This window comes from Coenobita brevimanus, chromosome 110 (assembly GCF_032717465.1).
Source record: "Coenobita brevimanus isolate Jiangsu-jjx chromosome 110, ASM3271746v2, whole genome shotgun sequence".
NCBI lineage: Eukaryota > Metazoa > Arthropoda > Malacostraca > Decapoda > Coenobitidae > Coenobita > Coenobita brevimanus.
The window spans coordinates 46,026,495-46,046,415 of NC_137063.1; the positions used below are offsets into that span (position 1 = coordinate 46,026,495).

At 43.0% G+C, this 19,921-nt stretch overlaps 1 protein-coding gene across 1 annotated transcript in view; it reads right to left on the reverse strand.

The window, feature by feature from the left end:
• LOC145417491 (short/branched chain specific acyl-CoA dehydrogenase, mitochondrial) overlaps positions 1 to 19,921 on the reverse strand; it is a 54,730-nt gene that overhangs the window by 26,293 nt on the left and 8,516 nt on the right. The window contains exons 2-6 of the mRNA XM_080286200.1: positions 9,744 to 9,897; positions 8,071 to 8,171; positions 6,196 to 6,402; positions 3,507 to 3,677; positions 2,622 to 2,747 (exon numbers count right to left, since the gene is read on the reverse strand). Coding sequence (XP_080142326.1) covers positions 2,622 to 2,747; positions 3,507 to 3,677; positions 6,196 to 6,402; positions 8,071 to 8,171; positions 9,744 to 9,897 — 759 coding nt within the window. The remainder of the gene's footprint in view (positions 1 to 2,621; positions 2,748 to 3,506; positions 3,678 to 6,195; positions 6,403 to 8,070; positions 8,172 to 9,743; positions 9,898 to 19,921) is intronic.

The window sequence follows — 19,921 nt, forward strand, 5'->3', positions numbered from 1 at the left end:
AGTTATGAGAGTGAAGGTGAAAGTGACATTCACTCTCAAGGCTAGTATACGGGACGAGAAAGTGAATGCTACGTATTTTACTGAAAGAAATTGAATCCCTACAGTGACAATAAACTAATACTACTGAAGGAAACTTATGGATAAAGACTGCAGATATAAATAAGTGTTCTATAGTAATAGAAATATAAAGTGTGAGGGGTTTTATGAATAATAAATGACAGAATACCAACAGCGAACTAGCGCAAGTGGGAAGGTCATAAGCGCTCGTAATTTTCATTGCTTTCACAGTGGTTTTTATTTGGAGTATGGATCCCAAACTACTTGATAATCATAGAGTAGTGTTTATAGTGTTAATATCTGGCTGTGGTAATCATATTACGGGTTGTCGGGAAGTGTAAAGTGGAGACTTCGTTACCCAACTTCAGAGGTCTCCACAAGTCCTACGGTAATCGACGAAGGCTCAACAAACATCCCAGGAGAAAGCTGAAGGTATGTGCCATATGCATATGTAATTTTAATATTCTAGGACTAATAACAGATTTTTGGCAAATATTTTTTGAGAGTCTGTCGGAGCCCGAATAACCCCGCTGGAGACGCAAAACATTGGGAAACATGCCCGCGGTGTTAGGGTTAATAACTAATTTTCAGGGGGATCTATCAAAGTCTATGTTCATTCAATAGCGTAGGCTTTGGATATCATTTATAAGTTGCACTTTTAGCCAATAATTAATGTGTTACTACTTCACTGTAGTCGACTTTGAATTATATTCTAGCATCACCCATAGCTGTCTTCATTAATTTTCATTGGTACTGCAACATCCTGGGTATATTTTAAAATGACTCTGAAGAGGTACAAGTATATATTCATCTCAAATGACAATATCCAACGTGTTATTCTGATCGGCCATAGTGGATGCAAACCGTGGGGAAAGATATGGCTGAGTCTCAACAGATGTCACTACATTTTTTATAAAAACAATAAACCACCACCACTTTTAAAACTCGTATATTTAAAAGACTATTATAGTATGTAAATAAATGACAGGGAATCGTCCTGACGGCGAATTGTCTTGTTATTGTTGTAACGGCGAATTGTCCCGAAACCCATTCTCACTATGACCACGCTTGTGTGCTTGTACTTGCTGATCTCTCTGTGACACCATCATTTTATCTACCATGGGCCCTAAGAGAGCAGCCAAGACATCTCCTGAAGGCACCCCAAAGTGCCAGAAGAAGGTAATGACCCTGCTGGAGAAGGTAGAATTGCTGGATAAGTTACGGGAGGGAAAATCCTGGTAACGGTGGTGGAGGGTGAGAGTGTAGCTGTGATGAGCGGTGTAAGCGGCCATCCACCTATGCAATTGAACTATTTTTTCATACTTTAATTATAAATAAAGTGTTTATTGACATGTACACAGGGGTTTTCTTTCATTAAAGAAGGAAATGGGGGGCTAGGGGTGTTTTTAGGGGGACACCAATTTTACACGGATTTTCGATCTTCGCGGGGGTCTCAGGCCCCTAACCCCCGCGAAGACAGAGGGTCGACTGTACAAGAAAATGGCCACCTCGTTCTCTACATCTACAGGTATTACTTACTTCAAAAGAGGAGGGGAGTCTGATGGGGTCCTTGGATGCATCCCCCCATTTCTATGTATGTTTCAATGGGGAAAATCGTTCCGATATATGAAATTTCGGATTACGAAAGTTTTTTTTGGTCCCTGTCCCTTTCATATATTGAAGACTCACTGTATCTCCTTGCACACCCTCATCTGCCGGCTACTTCATGCACACTAGGATGCCCACTCCACCTACTCCACCAGGAATACTTAGGGACTACTGATGTGAGAGATGCTCAGATCAGTAGCTGGGACCTTATCCCAGTTCCTGGCCATGAACAAAGGCGTTGATCTCTGCAACTTTCCTATATTTTGTCCATCCATCCGTCCATCATCTAACCCTATGTTGCCCCATGAGAAGCGTAGGAGCCTGGGGCTAGGCAAGTTGGTCCTGACATTTAAGATGAGAGTGACCAGCCTCATTCATCCCTGAGTGGCATTATGTGACCAATAAACCCCAACCACCCCTTCGATATAAACTTTTACCGGCTCAATCCAATTGGAGTGCCATAATTACCCACTAAACCACCAGGTGCCAAAATTTGGTTATATGGTTTACACCCAGCATAGTACAGTAAATGGTTTCCTGGTGTACAGGAAACCATTTGGCTTGTCACTCAGTGTAGAGTCACCCACAGGCAGAACGAAGAGGAAAGAATGAAGGAAAGAAAGACAGAAGAGGGAGTGTAAAGTCACCCATAGGCAGAAGGAAGAGGAAAGAATGTACTTTCTCAATTAAAATGCTGTCATGTCAGCACCTGTGTCAGTTGACTCATTAATAATATGCCTTGGATAGTACTGGTATGAAGGTACTGTACATAAAATGTGTGGGGCCTAAGTCCAGGATACAGCTTGGAACAGTAATCCATATATATTAATAAGAGTATGGCCAAAACTTACACTGTGACTTCAAACTAAGGATGGCATATAATCAGCAAAATATGAACTCTGTGGAATAACTAAGTAGCAAGTAGAGCTATCTAGTAGCCTGAGGCTAATACTCACCACAACATTGTCAAAGTGCACAGCACAGGTGGCAGAGGCTCGAAGACCCAGCTTGTCCTCCATTTTGCCCACAATAAGACCTGGTGTCCCGGCATCAACCAGGAAGCAAGTGATTCCCCGATAACCCTTTGGAGAAAATATAATGGTGTGATACTTATACACTTCATCTAGTGTGCCTTACAAAAACACATTATCTTGCAAGAACTGATGACTGTGTGTACTTGCATAAGGGTACTGATGTAATGTAATCTTTTATTTTAGATGAATTTCTACATGGAGACATCAGGGATATTGAACTGAGTAAGGAAATGGCTCAGAATCACAATACATCGAGGGCTGCCATCTAACTGAAAAGACCTAAGCATGCTAGCTTGGTCAACAATCTCTTAGCATAACAGAATACACTCTTACACTACTGTACAGTGATATTGCTTTACATTAAGTTACTAAATTTTCTTAATCTGGGGAATGGAGATAAAAAATGCTGGCCAAGGTATGTTCCTTATGTGTCATAAAAAAAAATTATTAAACTCTGTTCACTGTAACTTCAAACTGCCATCCCTCCATCTTGAATGCTAATCTGCAACACAAGATTAGAAACAGAATATGGTGCTACTCATGAGGAACTGCCTGGAAACACTACAGAATCATGGCATTGGCTTTTTCTGCCACTAAGCTATAAGAAATAAGCTAAAAAAATTACAAAAATCTCTGCAAAATTAAGATGTATGAAGGTAGAAGCAGGGGTCTGGTATCCCCTCCCCTCATCATAATATTGGCACAAAAATGGGAGGAGGGGAGACTGCATCTAGAACACTACAATACAGTACATACATGCACAACAAAAGGCACATAATGATAAAAGAAAACTTCCTGTGAACTAACAGCTGTGACGTCGGCATTGGCCATGACCAGGAAGACCCCTGAGTATGGTGCTGAGGAGATCCACATCTTGGAGCCATTGATGATGAAGTTGCTGCCATCTTTTTTGGCTGTGGTTTTCATGGAAAAGGCATCGGAGCCAGCCTCAGCCTCCGACAAACAGAAACTACCAGACTGCGAATAATGTAGGGTTTAAGCATACTCCTTACACAACAAAAAATTGTACAGTAATTTCTTGTTACAAGTCAACTCTTTTGATGATGTGTGTTTGCCACAGGGTTCAAAGTAAATTATAGTACAGTTGCCTTAAAAGTTCTACTGGTACCTATAATGTCCCTATATTCCTTAATTTACAGTATCAATTGTACAGAAGTAAATAAAATTATGAAGTATAGTACAGTAAAAGTCCTCCAATCCGACCATCAATAATCCGAAAATCCCAACACTCCAAATTTGTCAAGGCGAAATGTTACAGATTTTTCTGGTCTTTCTTCAGTTTTTTCTGGTCTTTCTTCAGTTTTTTCTGGGCTTTATCTAAGGATTTATCTGGCTTGGACTTGGATGTACCTGCCTGCAACTATTCATCTATATTTCTATGAATTTCTGGAGAGTAAAACAATAACCCATATAGTTTTAAGTGTTTATTAAATGATCATGTACATATTTCTAATGTTTTCAAAGGGCCCTCCTAATAGTTTGCAAAAAAACAACAACAGTCCGAAAGACCCTCGGTCCCCTGCGATTTGGATTACAGGACTTTTATCGTACCTACAAATAAGGACATGAGAAGGGTCTGGCACTCCTGTTTTTAAACTTGGAAATTGGCAGAATGACTATGACAAGTGTATGTGAAGCTCATCTTTAAAGAAAAATAAAAAATAATGTGCAAATGGTTCAGCTTGAAGAGGTGTGACCAGGATTTTGACGACTTAGACAATATGTAAGTGACTGCGATCCATTTCAGTTAGGATGTTTGATAGTCCTCTTACTACTGTACTGTGTTTTTCTCTGTTTCTGGATTCTAATTCATCCCACCTCTTAGTGGGAATTAAGGTTTCAGATGACAATTGCTACTCACGCATTACATTATTAAACTATATACCGTAAAAGTCTTGTAATCTGAGCTGCAGGGGACTGAGAGTCTTTTGGACTATTGTTTTTTTTGGACTATTAGGAAGGCCCTTTGAAAACATTACAAATATGTACATGATCATTAAATAAACACTTAAAATTATATTAGTTATTGTTTTACTCACTGGAAATGCACATAAGTATGGATGAACAGTTACAGGCAGGTACAGACATACCTCAACTTACGAACATAATTGGTTCCAAGAGGCCGTTCGCAAGCTGATTTTGCTTGCAAAATGAAAACCCCTTACAGTACTACACATACAACATAAAAAAACTGTACTGCTCACTGATCTGTCGGTAGGGTTTTAAATGTTCTTAAGCAATTTATATTGTATTATGAAATATAAATGCATAAAGTAACATAAAAAATACCCAAGAAAAACATACAGTATAAGACACAACCCTGTTCCTGCTATTGTCTGATGCCTATATACAACTGACGAAAGATAATGGAACGTTTGCCACCTGCGAACATGTGGATGTGGCAAGCATTTCAGTTGTTTTGTCAGTTGTAAATATACATTGGACATAAGCGATAACAGAGTTATTTTATAAACATTACTGTAGCTCACCTGAGGACAGACATAGCAGAACTTGCAGGAAGTGAGAGGAGGCAGGTGGAGGAGTGAAGTTAGCTGGAAGATGCGGGTGAGGAGAGAACTGTGGGCGAGTTGGGATTTTCGGGAGAAGCAGGTTGAATGAATGTGGCTGAAACCTTGGCAAAGGAGGTTGAAGGCTGTGGTTCATCTAATTTCATTTCCACCCTTGAGAAAAACCTCGTGATTGACGACTGGGAAGCATTCTTCTTTTCCTTGTCAAGGATGAGACGACAGCAGGCCAGGGCATTATGCACAACAGCATAGACTCTGCCACTTATCAGCCATATTAAATGGAATGAAAATACTAAAAGCACAATGAGCAGCAATCCTCTCTCCTCCAGGTGAACAGAACAAAACAAAAACAAAAGATGGCGGGTTAGCCACCTAACACCCACACTGCTGTCTAGTGACCCACCTCGCAACTACTGTCACCTGCCACGTTCAAAAGTGGTCGCAACGGGCCACTACAAGCTAAATTAGTTTTTCGTGGTTACGTTCGTACCTGAGAAATGTTCATTATTTTTTTCATGTTTGCATCTTTGAAATGCTCAGGTCTTGAATGCTCATAAGTTGAGGTATGTCTGTACATCCAAGTCCTAGGGCAAGTCCAAGCCAGTTAAATCCTTAGATAAAGCCCAGAAAATTTCAAAAAATTTCGCCGTGACAAATTTGGAGTACTGGGATTTTTGGATTACTGGCGGTCGGATTGGAGGACTTTTACTGTACACACACACACACACACACACACACACACACACACACACACACACACACACACACACACACACACACAATCGCACGCACGCATGCACTCGTGCACACACACACTACAAAGCTTGGGCAACTATTGGTACAAAGAACACTTTAAACATCAGCCCATATGAGCTGTCGACTCTTCACCTATTTATGCAATTTTGTCAAAATTTTTAAGACAGGCAAACTGCATAAACAGTACTTACATACTCTTGAGCCAGCTTCGGTAGATATTTGTCCTTCTGTTCCTGTGTACCCAGTCTGCGAAGTAGTGTGTTTATTATTGAATTCTGGATATCACACATCGCGCTTACTGACGGGTCCACCTTAGCCAGCTCTTCCACCACTAAGTTTGTCACAAAGAATGTTGAGCCACAGCCACCATATTCCTCCTCAATCTCTATTCCCATGAACTGTGATAGATGGAACGGTATGAATATAAGGTATCTGTACAGTATTTTAGTACAATGTTAATTGGGAAGGAAAAAAAGTACAGTACAAGATTGTAAACAATGTGGAATGACAAAGCAGAAGTGTATGATAAGGGAGTGCAGCTTGGAGTAGTGATGACTGATGACAAAGAGATCTAGAGAGCTGAGGCTAGGCTACAACAGTCTAAATATTTAAAGTTGAATGACTAGTATGTTTCCTGGTGGCACTGCATTGTCAAAAACCTCTGGCCACACACTGGAGTTTTAAGCCCATGTGGATAAGGCAAAATTACCACCTTGACTGGTAACATTATACAGTTTCACACTCTGTCAGTAACACTAATTACTTACTGATAGTGGTAGGTTGAGGCACTCACCATCCATTCGCACGATGCTCATGGATGGTGTTCCTCTTTTCTATCCTCTTAGGTCCTTCTTTCCTTCCTCTTCCTTCTGTCTATGGGTGACTCTACGCTAAGAGACAAGCCAAATGGTTTCCTGTACACCAGGAAACCATTTACTATGCTGGGTGGTAACCATATATCCAAACTACAGCACCTGGTGTTTTAGTGGGTAATTAAGGCACTGCAACTGGATTGAGCCTGTGTTGGTTTATATCCAAGTGGTGGTTGGGGTTTATTGCTCACATAATGCCACTAAAGGATGAGTGAGACTGGTCACTCTCATCTTAAATGTCAGGACCAACTTGCCTTGCCCCGGGCTCCTATCCTCCTCATGGGGCAACACAGGATCCGATGATGATGATGACTTACTGATACTGGATTGTAGTAATAAATCAGCTACAGCTGCTCTTACAGTGTCATGCTATGCTATTTACCTATATTAATAAATAAAGACACCAATGTAGTCAACAAACCTTCATAATAATGATGAGTACACTAGTGGTACAGTGCTGTTTTAGAATGTTTCTTTTAATTTGCCTGTACAGTAATTTATCAAATAATGTGTTATACTAACTACAGTACAGGCTATGCAGATGCCAACCCTTTTCTGCCTCTTGAAATGTGGTAGGTGGGGGCGCCTACTAACCACTCACTCAATGTAGTGCTGCTCTAAAGTGTCTGCCCTTTCCTCTCTTCCATCCTTCTGCTTCTGTCTTTATTTTCTTTATTCTTTCCTCTTCCTTCTACCTGCAGGTGGCTTTACACTCCCGCTTCTGTCTTTCTTTCCTCCATTGTTTCCTCATCCTTCTGCCTATGGGTGACTCTACACTGAGTGACTTGCCAAACAGTTTCCTGTACACTAGGAAATCATTCATTATGCTGGGTGGTAACCATATAACCAAATTATGGTGCCTGGTGGTTTAGTGAGTAATTAAGGCACTCCAATCAGATTGAGCCTCTGCAGGTTTACATCCAAGGGGTGGTTGGAGTTTATTACCCATGTAATGCCACTCAGGGATGAGTGAGGCTGGTCATTCTCATCTTAAATCTCGGGACCAACTTGCCTAGCCCCGGACTCCGACGCTCCTCGTGGGGTGACACAAGAATAGATGATGAAGAAATGAAAATGTTTATATCAGCAATTGGCAGGGACACTGAAGAATATGCTGTACCATACTTTGATTTCAGACTGCAAAATAGGAATATTAAAGGACATCATCTGTAACAAGTAATTCTGGTGACTCACCCCATTCTCAAAGAGTCCCTTGCGAACTTTCTCATCCATATGACTCTCAGCATCCATTTTGCTGACCAACGGTGCAATCTGCTCATTAGAAAACTTGGAAACTGAAAGAATGTAAGAAAATTAGAAGTGTACACTTCACATGTCTTACTGCACAAATGATACAGAATACACTGTACATACAGTTTGAAAAGCAGTATTCTCTACTTACATTTGTCCCTCTTATTCATCAGACGACTACACAGTTTCCTTTCCAGTCAAGTATCCTAATTATGTGGTCTCTCCACAGGACTTCACCTGGCAGTTATCAAGGTCTCCCCTTATACAGTGAAAACACACACACACACACACACACACACACACACACACACACACACACATATATATATACAGTACCCTCGCATCCAACACGGTAATATTGTCATGCATGGGTCCTGTGTTGGACCAAAAACATGCTGGACAACCAATAGAGCTTATGGGGAAAAATGAATTATGTCAGCACCCTAGGAAAAGTCACCCTAAATACCTACCATATACGTATATATATATTGGTACTATTGTAATTATAATAAATGGTACTGTGCTATGAATGATAACTAACCTTTTAGGATAGTGTTGGTGGCCTTGCTGGGAATGGAAGGTGGTATCCAAGGCTGTAGGTAGTCCTACTGGGTCCCCGGAGGATGGCTGCTGGCGTCACTAGCGGGTAATGGCTGCTGCTCCTCCTCAACCTCCCTCATAAATCCTTCAAAATCACACTCAGAATCACTATCTTCGTCCACAGCCATGGAAGGTCCTGCTTCTGCCTGTCCTAGCACTCTGTAAGCCTTCACTGCTGCCAGGATCTTGTCTTGGTTTTTTATTATGGTCCTCACGTTGGCTTCATTAATGTCGGAGGCCTTGGCAATGTCAACTTTCCTCTCCCCTTTCTTCTTCCTCTCGATGCTTTCTAGCTTGGTGGCCTGAGGGAGGTGCTGACGCTTCTTGGGGTTCTCAGAAGGCTTCCTAGGCATTGTGAGCAGGGTAAAATGCAGTAACAAGGGCAGAAAATGCAGCAAGAAAAAAGCGCCTTCCAATGCGAATTATGCGACTGAGTGGCGCTGTGGCGGGAGAAATTTAAACAAAACATCATGTGACAGCAGAAGCATTTTTAATTGGGCGGCACCACGATCACGTCACGATAGTGGGCAGGGAGGGCTACTTGATCAGAAGTTTTCATTGGCTATCATCATCATGGGAATGTCCAGTATGACCGTGTTGGACCGGGGGTGATTGTGCTAGAGGTGAACTCTGCGGATTTCGCCCACTTCTCGGAGCTCTGTGCATGTTATGCTAACACACTCGTGTTGCAGTAATTAAATCACATTAAATAATACTAATTATTTGCTCTCCGTGCTGGACGTGACTCGTGTTGGACTAACGGGTGTTGGACGCGAGGGTACTGTATATATAGATATAGATATATATATATATATATATATATATATATATATATATATATATATATACACAATATATATATATATATGTAGTGAGATAGCTAGTTGATTTCCCTCAGACACAGCCTATGGGTTAATAGGCTGTCCTTTAATAATACAGGTATACTGGCACTGTGGACATGACTAGAAAAGACTACATGAAATAAAAAATCCATATACAATAAGGACTAATTATACCTGCATCTTTCATCATCTCCTCCTCAGGTGAGAGTACGGTTAGTGGTGATGGTCGAAGGCCCACCCCTGCTTCCTGGTGTGCTGCTGTCTGCTGATGCCGCATACACATACCAGTCAGTCCCTGCAGATTTCTGCATTTGATGGCAACAATGCTCTGAAAGCATAAAGAAACAAGGTGAACTGAGAATAATACCATACAGTGAAACTTCAATACAGTAATCCCTCCAAGATCCAACGTAATAGAGCCCAAGCAACATCCGGGACATGGTCTTGTCTGGAACTTGGGAAAAATACCCCTGGATATTTACTTAGAGACCCCAACCCAACCTAACTTTGAAAGCCACCTAATTACCTCCCTACCAGACATGCACAGCACCTATTTAAGACCCTATTCACACAAATATGGGACAGAAAGCATAAAATAAATGAAAAGGAAGAAGCAGAGAACGAGCAATTAGAAATAAGGAAAATATTTAGCAGTGTACAGGGTACTTATGACACGTCTGTGGCCGCCATGAAGATTAACCTGCCTCCTTTATGGCTCTGACAGTGGCGAAGGAGCACTTGAAGCGCATACAGTAATCCAGTGTTGCACTGCACTTATATAATCCTTTGCGCAGTGAATTATAATTGTATAACACTGCACATTATATTTTTACTTGCGCCATGCTAGTTGCAACACGCAAGTGTTGCACTCTGCACTTAATCCTTTGCACTCTGAATTCTAATTTCTTAACAATACACAATACTGTAGATTCCCATGTGGTCTAGTGGCGAGGTTTTGCAGTTTATTCATTGTTTATTCACAAAAGTGAGCACGTGGGCAGCCACGGTGACGAGTGTGCAGTCATGATGGTAAGTAGGCTGGAAATGGGGAGGATGCAGGGGAGCTCTAGCGGATGTCGCTGGAACTACATGCCAAAACATAACTGTTCGTCACCACACGGCAAATTTACAGTAGGGATGAACACATATCGGCCTCCCCCCCCCCCCATTTTGACATTTTTTGGTTATTTTTGGTGTCCCAGATCCCAAGCCCAAAATGTCCGGGACTTGGGGTGTCCATGTCTTGGGCGTCCGGGTCTTAAAGGGATTACTGTATAACGGACTTCAGTAGACCATAATTCGCTTTTATCAGAATCGAGGAGCTACCGGACTAAATTCTTATACAGTACAGCATATAGGAAAAAGTACGATAAAACCAGAAGCAGCCTGGACTCCTGACTACTCAGCCATGTTCACCACAATTAGGTAAATAAGAGTCATGTCGATCAGTGAACAGTACAGTATTATCATATATACTATACCCTTTGATTACTGTCGTGAATGTATAATACAGTACGTTACTGCAAAGGTAGTGAAAACAGTTTAAAAACCGTTGGTGCAGTCTGGACTAATATTTGATGTATCGGAAATAGTCTGGGTTAGCAGGGGGAAGTCCGGATGTTGCTTTTATCGGAATTTTGCTTTTTTCAGAATGCCTTGGGCCCCATTTAGTCAGTTATTGTGAAGTTTTACTGTACAGTATTTTATATACTGTACTGTTCTATATACAGTAATCTTCCGCCAACCACGTGGTTCACCAACCGCAGAATTCACGTATACACGACAGTACACAGTATTTGCAAACCAAATCACCTTCTTCAGGTCCTTGGTTCATGTACACTCGGTTTGCAGTGGCTGCCATCAGGTGGCAACGTTCTCCCACGCTAGCAGCTTTCCCACCCTCCAGCTCATTCTGTGTTGTTACTGGGAGCAGACTGAGTAGGTATGCTGTTACAGTATCTCTTATCAGTTTATCAGTTGTCATCAAGGGCCCAAAACAATAAGTCCAGTGAGGATGAGGATTATGACGAAGATGACAGCGAGGAAAGTAACAAAATGAGGTAAACATACACTTTAAGCAGTAAAGGCACCTAACCAAATCAGTTCTTTTTCTTCCTGATAGTTTGTTGTATATTTCGGATTATATCAGGGATGGTAAATAAACCTTTCTTGTTAAATTTGTTTCCCTGTTGTTTTTTAGCTGTTCTGCTGTGACATCTCATTTGATTCGTCAGCGTAATGGCGGAAGGAACTGTCCTAACCTAAATGTTTAAACTTAACCTAACCTAGCTTAACTGTACCTAATAATTTAACGTAACTTAACCTAACCTCCAGCTGGGAAGTTCATCTCGTTTTTGAAGGCTCCAACATGCTTGCATGCGACTGCCTTGGTCACCTAATGGCAGCTCTCCGTGCTGCTCGATCTCTGGCAGCTTCCCTTTTAAGTCCCTTATCCCTGAGGTCACACTCAAATGACCTCGTCCCAGGTCTTTATCAGTCTACCTCTTGCTACCCAACCCCTAACATTAATACATCTCACCTTCTGCAGTCAATTATCATCCCCCATCCTCTCCTTATGCCCAAACCATCTCAGTCTAACCCTCCTCATCACAGCACCAATACACTGCAGCCCCATCCTACCTCTCAACTCTTCCATCGTAATCTAGCCTCCCCAGGCCTCGCATTCAGGAACACACTGCACATCCACCTAATCATTGCCATTTCTGAAGATTGAATCCTTCGAATATCCTCTTCCTTTACTGTCCAGGTCTCACTACCATACAGTGTAACACTTCTAACATGTGCCACACACAGAGATCCCTCAGCATGGAAGGAGGGCCCTCTCAATGTCAGGAGAGGCAACAGCTCCCAGAACTTCTTCCAACCACTCCTCACTCTAGCCACAGAACCATCTTCAGCCCCACCTCCAGCCCATAACATGTCACCCAAATAACAAAACTCTTCCACACACTCAAAGAGACTCACCAGCAAGTTCAATCCTTTCACGCCTAGCAATCTCCACATGCTTTCCCTGACATGCCACACACATGAAATCAGCATTATTTCACAGTCTACCTCTGATACCACTACCATACATCTCTTATGCACCTAACTATCTGTCTATTGCCAGACTCCTCAATCTCATTTGGGGTGACCACAAACAAAACGCCTCCAAGTCACCCTGTCCCCTGCCATTTCACTGCCCTGCTCCCAACTCACACCTCCCTCTCTCATATACCTCTCCACCCCATCCCTCCATCTCATCCTCGGCCTCCCCCTTCCTCTTCCCTTCTCCACCTCACTCACATACACTCTCTTCGTCAGTCTTTCACCCTCCATCCTCTCCACATGGCCAAACCACCACAGTGTGTTCCTCATAACGCTTCCTATCACATCCACATTCACACCACAACGCTCCTTTATATCCTCATTCGTCAGCCTGTCTCTCCATGTGACTCCACAGGCTCCTCTTAAAAAACTCATTTCCACTGCTCTCACTCTTGAATTGTGTCTTTCCAACAACGTCCAAGCTTCACTTCCATACGTTAGAGTTGGTATCACAATACTGTCATGTAGTAACTTTTTCACTTCCATGCTCACTTCCATGTTTCTTATCACTGCTTTCAAGGAACTAGCAACCTTTCTTCCCTGCTGTACCCTTTCAAGCACTTCACCCTCCAAACCTCCATCCTTACTCATCACACTACCCAAGTACTTAAACGTACTCACATTTTCCAATTCCTCACCATCCAACCTCGCTGTACATTCACCGACTTCACCTCTCTCAAAGACCATCACTTTACTCTTCCCTACATTCACCTTTAGATTCCGTTTCTTACACACTCTCCCAAACTCATCCACCAAGCCTTGCAGCTCCCCTTCGTTTTCACTCAACAACACCTGCTTATCATAAACACTGCACAAGATGGAATTACTTCCCATGCCCTTGTGGCAAATCGCACATGGCCACCTCCTCTTCTTTGACAGTACCGCCCCCAGCCCTTGATACCATCACTGTTTTATCTGCATTTACTTTTAAGCCCTTATGCCTCATACCATCTCTCCATCAGGAAACGAAATCCACCTTTGAGTACATTGTTTCTTCCATTACTCTGGAAACATAATCGCAGGTATGGCTCAAGGAACGCGATGATAATAACAGGAGAGTAATTTTTCAGCAGAAAAATGTAATTTACCACCCTGAAAATAGTCAGAAAAATATAGAAACAAACCGGAGGAATATGAACTGAATTGGTAAGGTCTTTCTGCTGCTTCAAGTAAATTGTACATTTATTGAAAGTGACTCTTGCTAACCTTAGCAAAGGAGAACTCATGGCCAATAGTCTTGGTGTCCTCTTCATTGACATAGTTCCCTTCAGGGAATCGAGCCTATAATTAAAGCGTGGACTGGACACATTACTGACTTCATACAAACAGGTGCAGAAGAATCTCCAGAATAAAATGAAGGAACCATCTATCCTGTGCTACTTCATGCCATCATCCCGAGTCAGCTGATAGTAGTCCCCAGCCCTCCACCAGAATGGCACTCTAGCCAGCTGATAACCTTCGTAATTCTAAAGTTGTTTAGTAAATTACTTTCGTCATCGTTTTTGTTTTTGTTTTTGCAGGCTCCAACATGCTTGCATGCATTGGCCTTGGTCACCTGATGGCAGCTTTCCGTGCTGCTCGATCTATAACAGCCTCCCTGTTCAGTCCCTTAACCCTGAGGTCACACTTAATGACCTCGTCCCAAGTCTTGGTCTACCCCTTGCAACCCCACTCCCAATAATACCACTTCTCACCTTCTGCACCCAATTATCATTCCTCATCCTCTCCAAATGATCAAACCATCTCAATCTACCTCTCCTCATCACAACACCAATACACTCCAGTCCCATCCTACCTCTCTTCCATTGTAAACCCAGCCCCCCCAGGCCTTGCATGCAGGGATGCACTGCACATCCACCTAATCATTGTCATTTCTGTAAGTTTGAGCCTGCGAATATCCTCTTCCTTTACTACCCAGGTCTCACTACCATACAGCATCACACTCCTAACACATGCTGCATACAAAGACCCCTTAGCACACAGGAAGAGTCCTCTCAATATCAGGAGAGGCAATAGCTCCCTGAACTTCTTCCACCCACTTTTCACTCTAGCCACAGAGCTAGCTCCAGCCCCACCTCCAGCACATAACATCTCCCCCAAATAACAAAACTCTTCCACACACACAAGAGACTCACCAGCAAGTTCAGTCCTTTCATGCTTGACAATCTCCACCTGCTCTTCCCGACACGCCGCACACAAAAAATCAGCATTATCTCGCAGTCTACCTCTAATACCACTACATCTCTTGTGCACCAATTTATTACAAATATAGCACAAGAATGGAATTACTTCCCACGCCCTTGTGGCAAATCGCACATGGCCACTCTCCCTCTTCTTTGACTGTACTGCCACCAACCCTAGATATCATCACTTTTGTTTTATCTACATTTGCCCTTAAGCCCTTGTGCCCCATACCATCTCTCCACTTCCTAAATCTTTCCTCTGCCTCCCTTTCATTGTCTGCAATCAACACCAAATCATCAGCATATAACATCTCCCATGGGAGTGTGATTTCTGAAGTCACATGAAAGGGCTTCAAGTAACATGATAAACAACATGGGACTCAAAACTGACCCCTGATGCATACCAACATTCATGGAAAACTCATCACTCACATCTCCATTCACTCTTACCTGGGTGCAAGCACCCACATACATGGCCATAACCACCCTAACCAGCCACTCCTCCAACCCAAGCTTTCTCATTGCCCACTTCACCACCTCTCTAAGACTCTGTCAAAGGCCTTTTCCAAATCAACAAAAACAAAATACAGATCCCTTTTCTTTTCAATATATTTTTCCTGAAGCTGTCGAACAATGAATATGGCATCAATGGTCTCTCTGCCTGGCATAAACCCAACCTGAATCTCATCAATATTCACTCTTTCCCTAATCATACTTTCTAGAACTCTCTCCATTACCTTCATTTTCTGATCTAAAACCTTTATACCTCTATAATTTCCTCTTTCCAGGGCATCACCCTTCCCTTTGTATACATTTACAACTACACTCTTCAGCCAATCATCTGGGACAACACACTCATATATAATCCTATTTATCAGGTCAGTGACTAACCTCACCCCTATATCTCCTGAGACCTTCAACATTTTGGCAGTCAACCCAGACACACCTGCTGCCTTCCACACCTGCATCCTGCCTATTGCCTCACTCACAGTAGCAGCGTCAGTCAAAGGCCAAGGGCCAAACATTGGATCTGCTGGCTCCAAACCTTCCCTGTCCCAGTTATACTCCTCATTCAACACCCGGCTATAATGCTGTCTCCATGTATCTTTAATATCCCCGATGTTCACCACTACTCTTCCTTCATCATTCTTCACACACTGCTCACCTATAATATCCCAATTATCCCTCTTCATCTGATTTGCCACCTTAAATATCATATTTTTTCTTTCCACATGATTTAAGTTATCAAGTAAAAGGCTCTGTGACTCAGACTTTGCCCTGTATACCTCTCTTCTGGCCCTATGCTTGGCAGCCAAGTAGTCCTCCTTGTTACCACCCATCTTCCATTCCTGGAAAACCCTTCTTTTTTCCTTAACTGCAGCTTCTACACCCTCATCCCATCACCAAGTTACTTTATGTCTTGGTGGTCCTCTTGTCCAACTGCATGTTACATCAGTAACTCTCAAGAGGTTGTTCTTGGGGGCTCTGTACTGTTCATTAACACCTCTGTCTACAGCTCCCTGTTCAGCCACCACTCTCCTCATCTCGCTATAGAAGGCATCCCTTACTGCTTGGTTTTCCAGCTTCCATATTTTCCTCTTAGGTACGTAAGTCCTCTTTTTCATCACTCGTTCTTTAAGCACCATGTCACAAATCAATAGTTTGTGCTGCTACACGCACTCCTCGCTTCCTATAACTTTAACATCCCTCACTAACCTCCTGGCAGCCCTCCTGACCTGAAAATAATCTATCTGACTGCTATTTCCCCCAAACTTATACATAATCAACCTACTGTACTCTCTTTTCCTAAAACATGTGTTGCACACAATCATGTTCATTGCCTCCCCAGACACGAGTATCCTTTCCTTTTCCGCATTTCTTATACCATATGCGCATCCCCCATGTACTCCTTCATAACCTTGAGCTGCTTCACCTACATGACCATTTAAGTACCCTCCCAAGACCACTGTCTCATTATCCCCCATACCACCTACTACACGTATTATGTCATCCCAGAATCCATCCTTCTCTGCATTATCCAAGCCTGCCTGTGGAGCATATGCCAATATAATGGGGTGCTTCTGAAAAGCCTAGTATTCCGGTAGATGCTACCAACGGTGGGACAAACACATTCCCCGCACTGTTTAAAAAGCATATTTCTCTTTGTTAAACATCTACACAGTTGTGTGAAACTGTGAATCATAGTAATGTCATACACCGTAACATAAATAATACAAATAGAACACGTATATGTAACGTAGTGTGAATTGTTTATATTTATCATAAACGGAAATTAAAATATAATTGATGGCATATGATGGCAACCTGCCATTTCAGTGGTCCTATATTATTTAATTTCTGCTACATTTAGTGCAAGTTAGGTTCTTAATACATAGTTTGTTCAGACTGTAAATTACACCTAGTGGGTATCTTGACTCATTCAGTCTCTTTGTGGGCAGAAATTTAACATTGAGTAAATACTGGGACTCAACATTTTGCTCACTCCCCTCACTAATGCACACCACAAGACCCGTGTTGCCACGGTTTGCGAAGGCCATGGTGTTGACCCCTCAGACCCTCCAAAGCAATTACAGTACCTTACGTTATCTAACCTAACCACACCACAAGTAGTCTAAATTGTATTATTTTAAGCATTAGTCTTCGTGCATTTGTTTTGAAAACAAATCTCTCATGAAAAATCTTAAACACTGGACTGTCTTGTGCGCATGTGTGAAGGGAGTGAGCAAAATGTTGAGTCCCAGTATTTACTCAACATTAAACTTCTGCCCACATAGAGACTGAATGAGTCAAGATACCCACTAGGCGTAATTTACGGTCTGAACAAACTATGTATTAAGAACCTATGATTCACAGTTTCACACAACAGTCTAGATATTTAACAGAGAAAAATATGCTTTTTAAACAGCGCGGGGAATGTGTTTGTCCCAATGGTGGTGACATCTACCGGAATACTAGCTTTGAAAGCACCCCATTGCAGTCGTCATTCCACCGAACAAAATTTTCACTACCTATCGCTTACTCTCATAACATTCATAACACCCATTTCTCCGCAATCAACACATCCACACCTCCATATCCGTCTGACCCCCCCTGCCAAAACAACTTATAGTAGCAATCCTTCCCAACAATCTTTCTGCCTGATCCACCCCTGTACCGGACTTCCTGCAAACATACCACATCCACCCACCTCCTACTGAATGCCCCAACGACATCCCCTGCTCTTCCCCTCAAACTTCCTACATTCCATGAACCCACTCTCATCCCCCTGCGTGATTTAATGCCCTCAGGCTTACTTTGAAGTATATTCTTGTATTTAGTTATAGTTGGTAGTAATAAAGGGGGGGGTAGACATACCACAGGCCCCACTCACTGCACAGTCCCAGGTCCAGGCAATGGATCTGGGACCCCTGGCCCACCAGCTTACTGTTGGCTGTGGTAGTGTCCTCAGGGCACCCTGCCAGGACAGCTGCAGGGACACCCTCCAAGCGAGCCTTGGCACTGCAACTGCCTCGCCCTTATACACCCACTGATAAGGCAGCTTCCTGAAGCGATATTCCCAGGTTCGGGCCCCTCTCTATTGGGCGGAGGCTGCAGCCTGGGCACCGCAGTGCCCTGTACACTCTCGCCTTGGACCCATGATCTATGCCGGTGGAACCCCCGTCACGTCCCCCCCCAAAAGTCCGCCTCTAGGTAGCAGGGGCAAAGTTTTCTGGCCGCATGCCCTTGCTGGTGTCAAACCTGGTAAAGTAGTGGGATACGCTGTGTGAAATGTAAAGCGCATGTGGTGTAGTGCATAAGATAGAGGAAATGTTTGGGAGAATATGCTGGTCTACACTCCATGTTACTGTCACACTGAAAAGGTCAGCAAAGGGAGATGGTTAGGTAGCTAGTGAAATAGGAGCTTCAGCTCTCCCTGTCACCAGCATTCCCGTTCCCCTCGGGAGTACCACCCTGTTCGGCCCGTGCTACAGCCTCCTCCTACTTTTGTTTATATATGATTACATTTGGTACAGTGCAGTATTGTGCAACCAGAAAAATAGTACACTTTTTTCATGATGTACCCCTTTTACCTTCGACCAAGGTTTCCCTAACTCTATTTATCCCATAGCTAAAAAGTTAACTTCACGAACCACAGTTTTCCCAACTGTGGTGGTTTTCAGGAAACTAACCCCCATGGGTGGCAAGGAGGTACTATACATACTGTACCACACACACACACATATATGTATATGTATATATATACAATGCTCGTCAGAAGTATCGAGCGCCCTGCGTTCCTCCTACGAAACAAACCTTTCAGCATTGAAAAAACATATAAATAATGATTTTATTTACCTTTAGTAAATAAAATCATTATTTATGGAGTTGAGAGGTATATGAGGGAGGGGGGGGTGAGTTGGGGGGAGGGGAGTCAAATGGTGGGTGACAGAGTGACTTGGAGGCGTTTTGTCTGCGGCCACCCTTTGCAGGATTAGGGCGTCGGGCTATAGATAGATAGATAGATAGATTTACCTTTAGTGCTTCGTAGGGTATCCTTTACGCTTCTTCACGGACCTGAGACATCTTGGAAGTGAAAGGGCGAGGTTCCCGAGGTGCTGGAGGGGTATTTTGTCCCAGGAGTCACGAATGGCTGCTTCCAGCTTAGGCAGGGAGCTCACATCCTTCCCTTGAAGTTCTTCTTTACGAGGTACCAGAGGTTTTCTATCGGGTTGAGGTCTGGGGTATTGCCTGGCCAGTCTTTCATGAATGATAACCTCGCAGTCACGAAGCCAATTGGTGACCGATTTGGCCTTATGAGCAGGTGCACCGTCCTGCTGAAACACTCATGCACCTGTAAGCTCGAAGGACTCAGGTAAATGATCACAAAGAAGCTCCAGATAAACGTCCTGATTCACTCTGCAGTTCTTGGGAAGCACAACAAGCTTCCCCAAACCTTTACCAGAGAAACAAGCCCATACCATGAGTGAATCAGGGTGTTTAACTGTGCTTTCCACGTAATGGGGGTCAAGCGGGTCACTACCTTTGTGCCGGTACACCCAT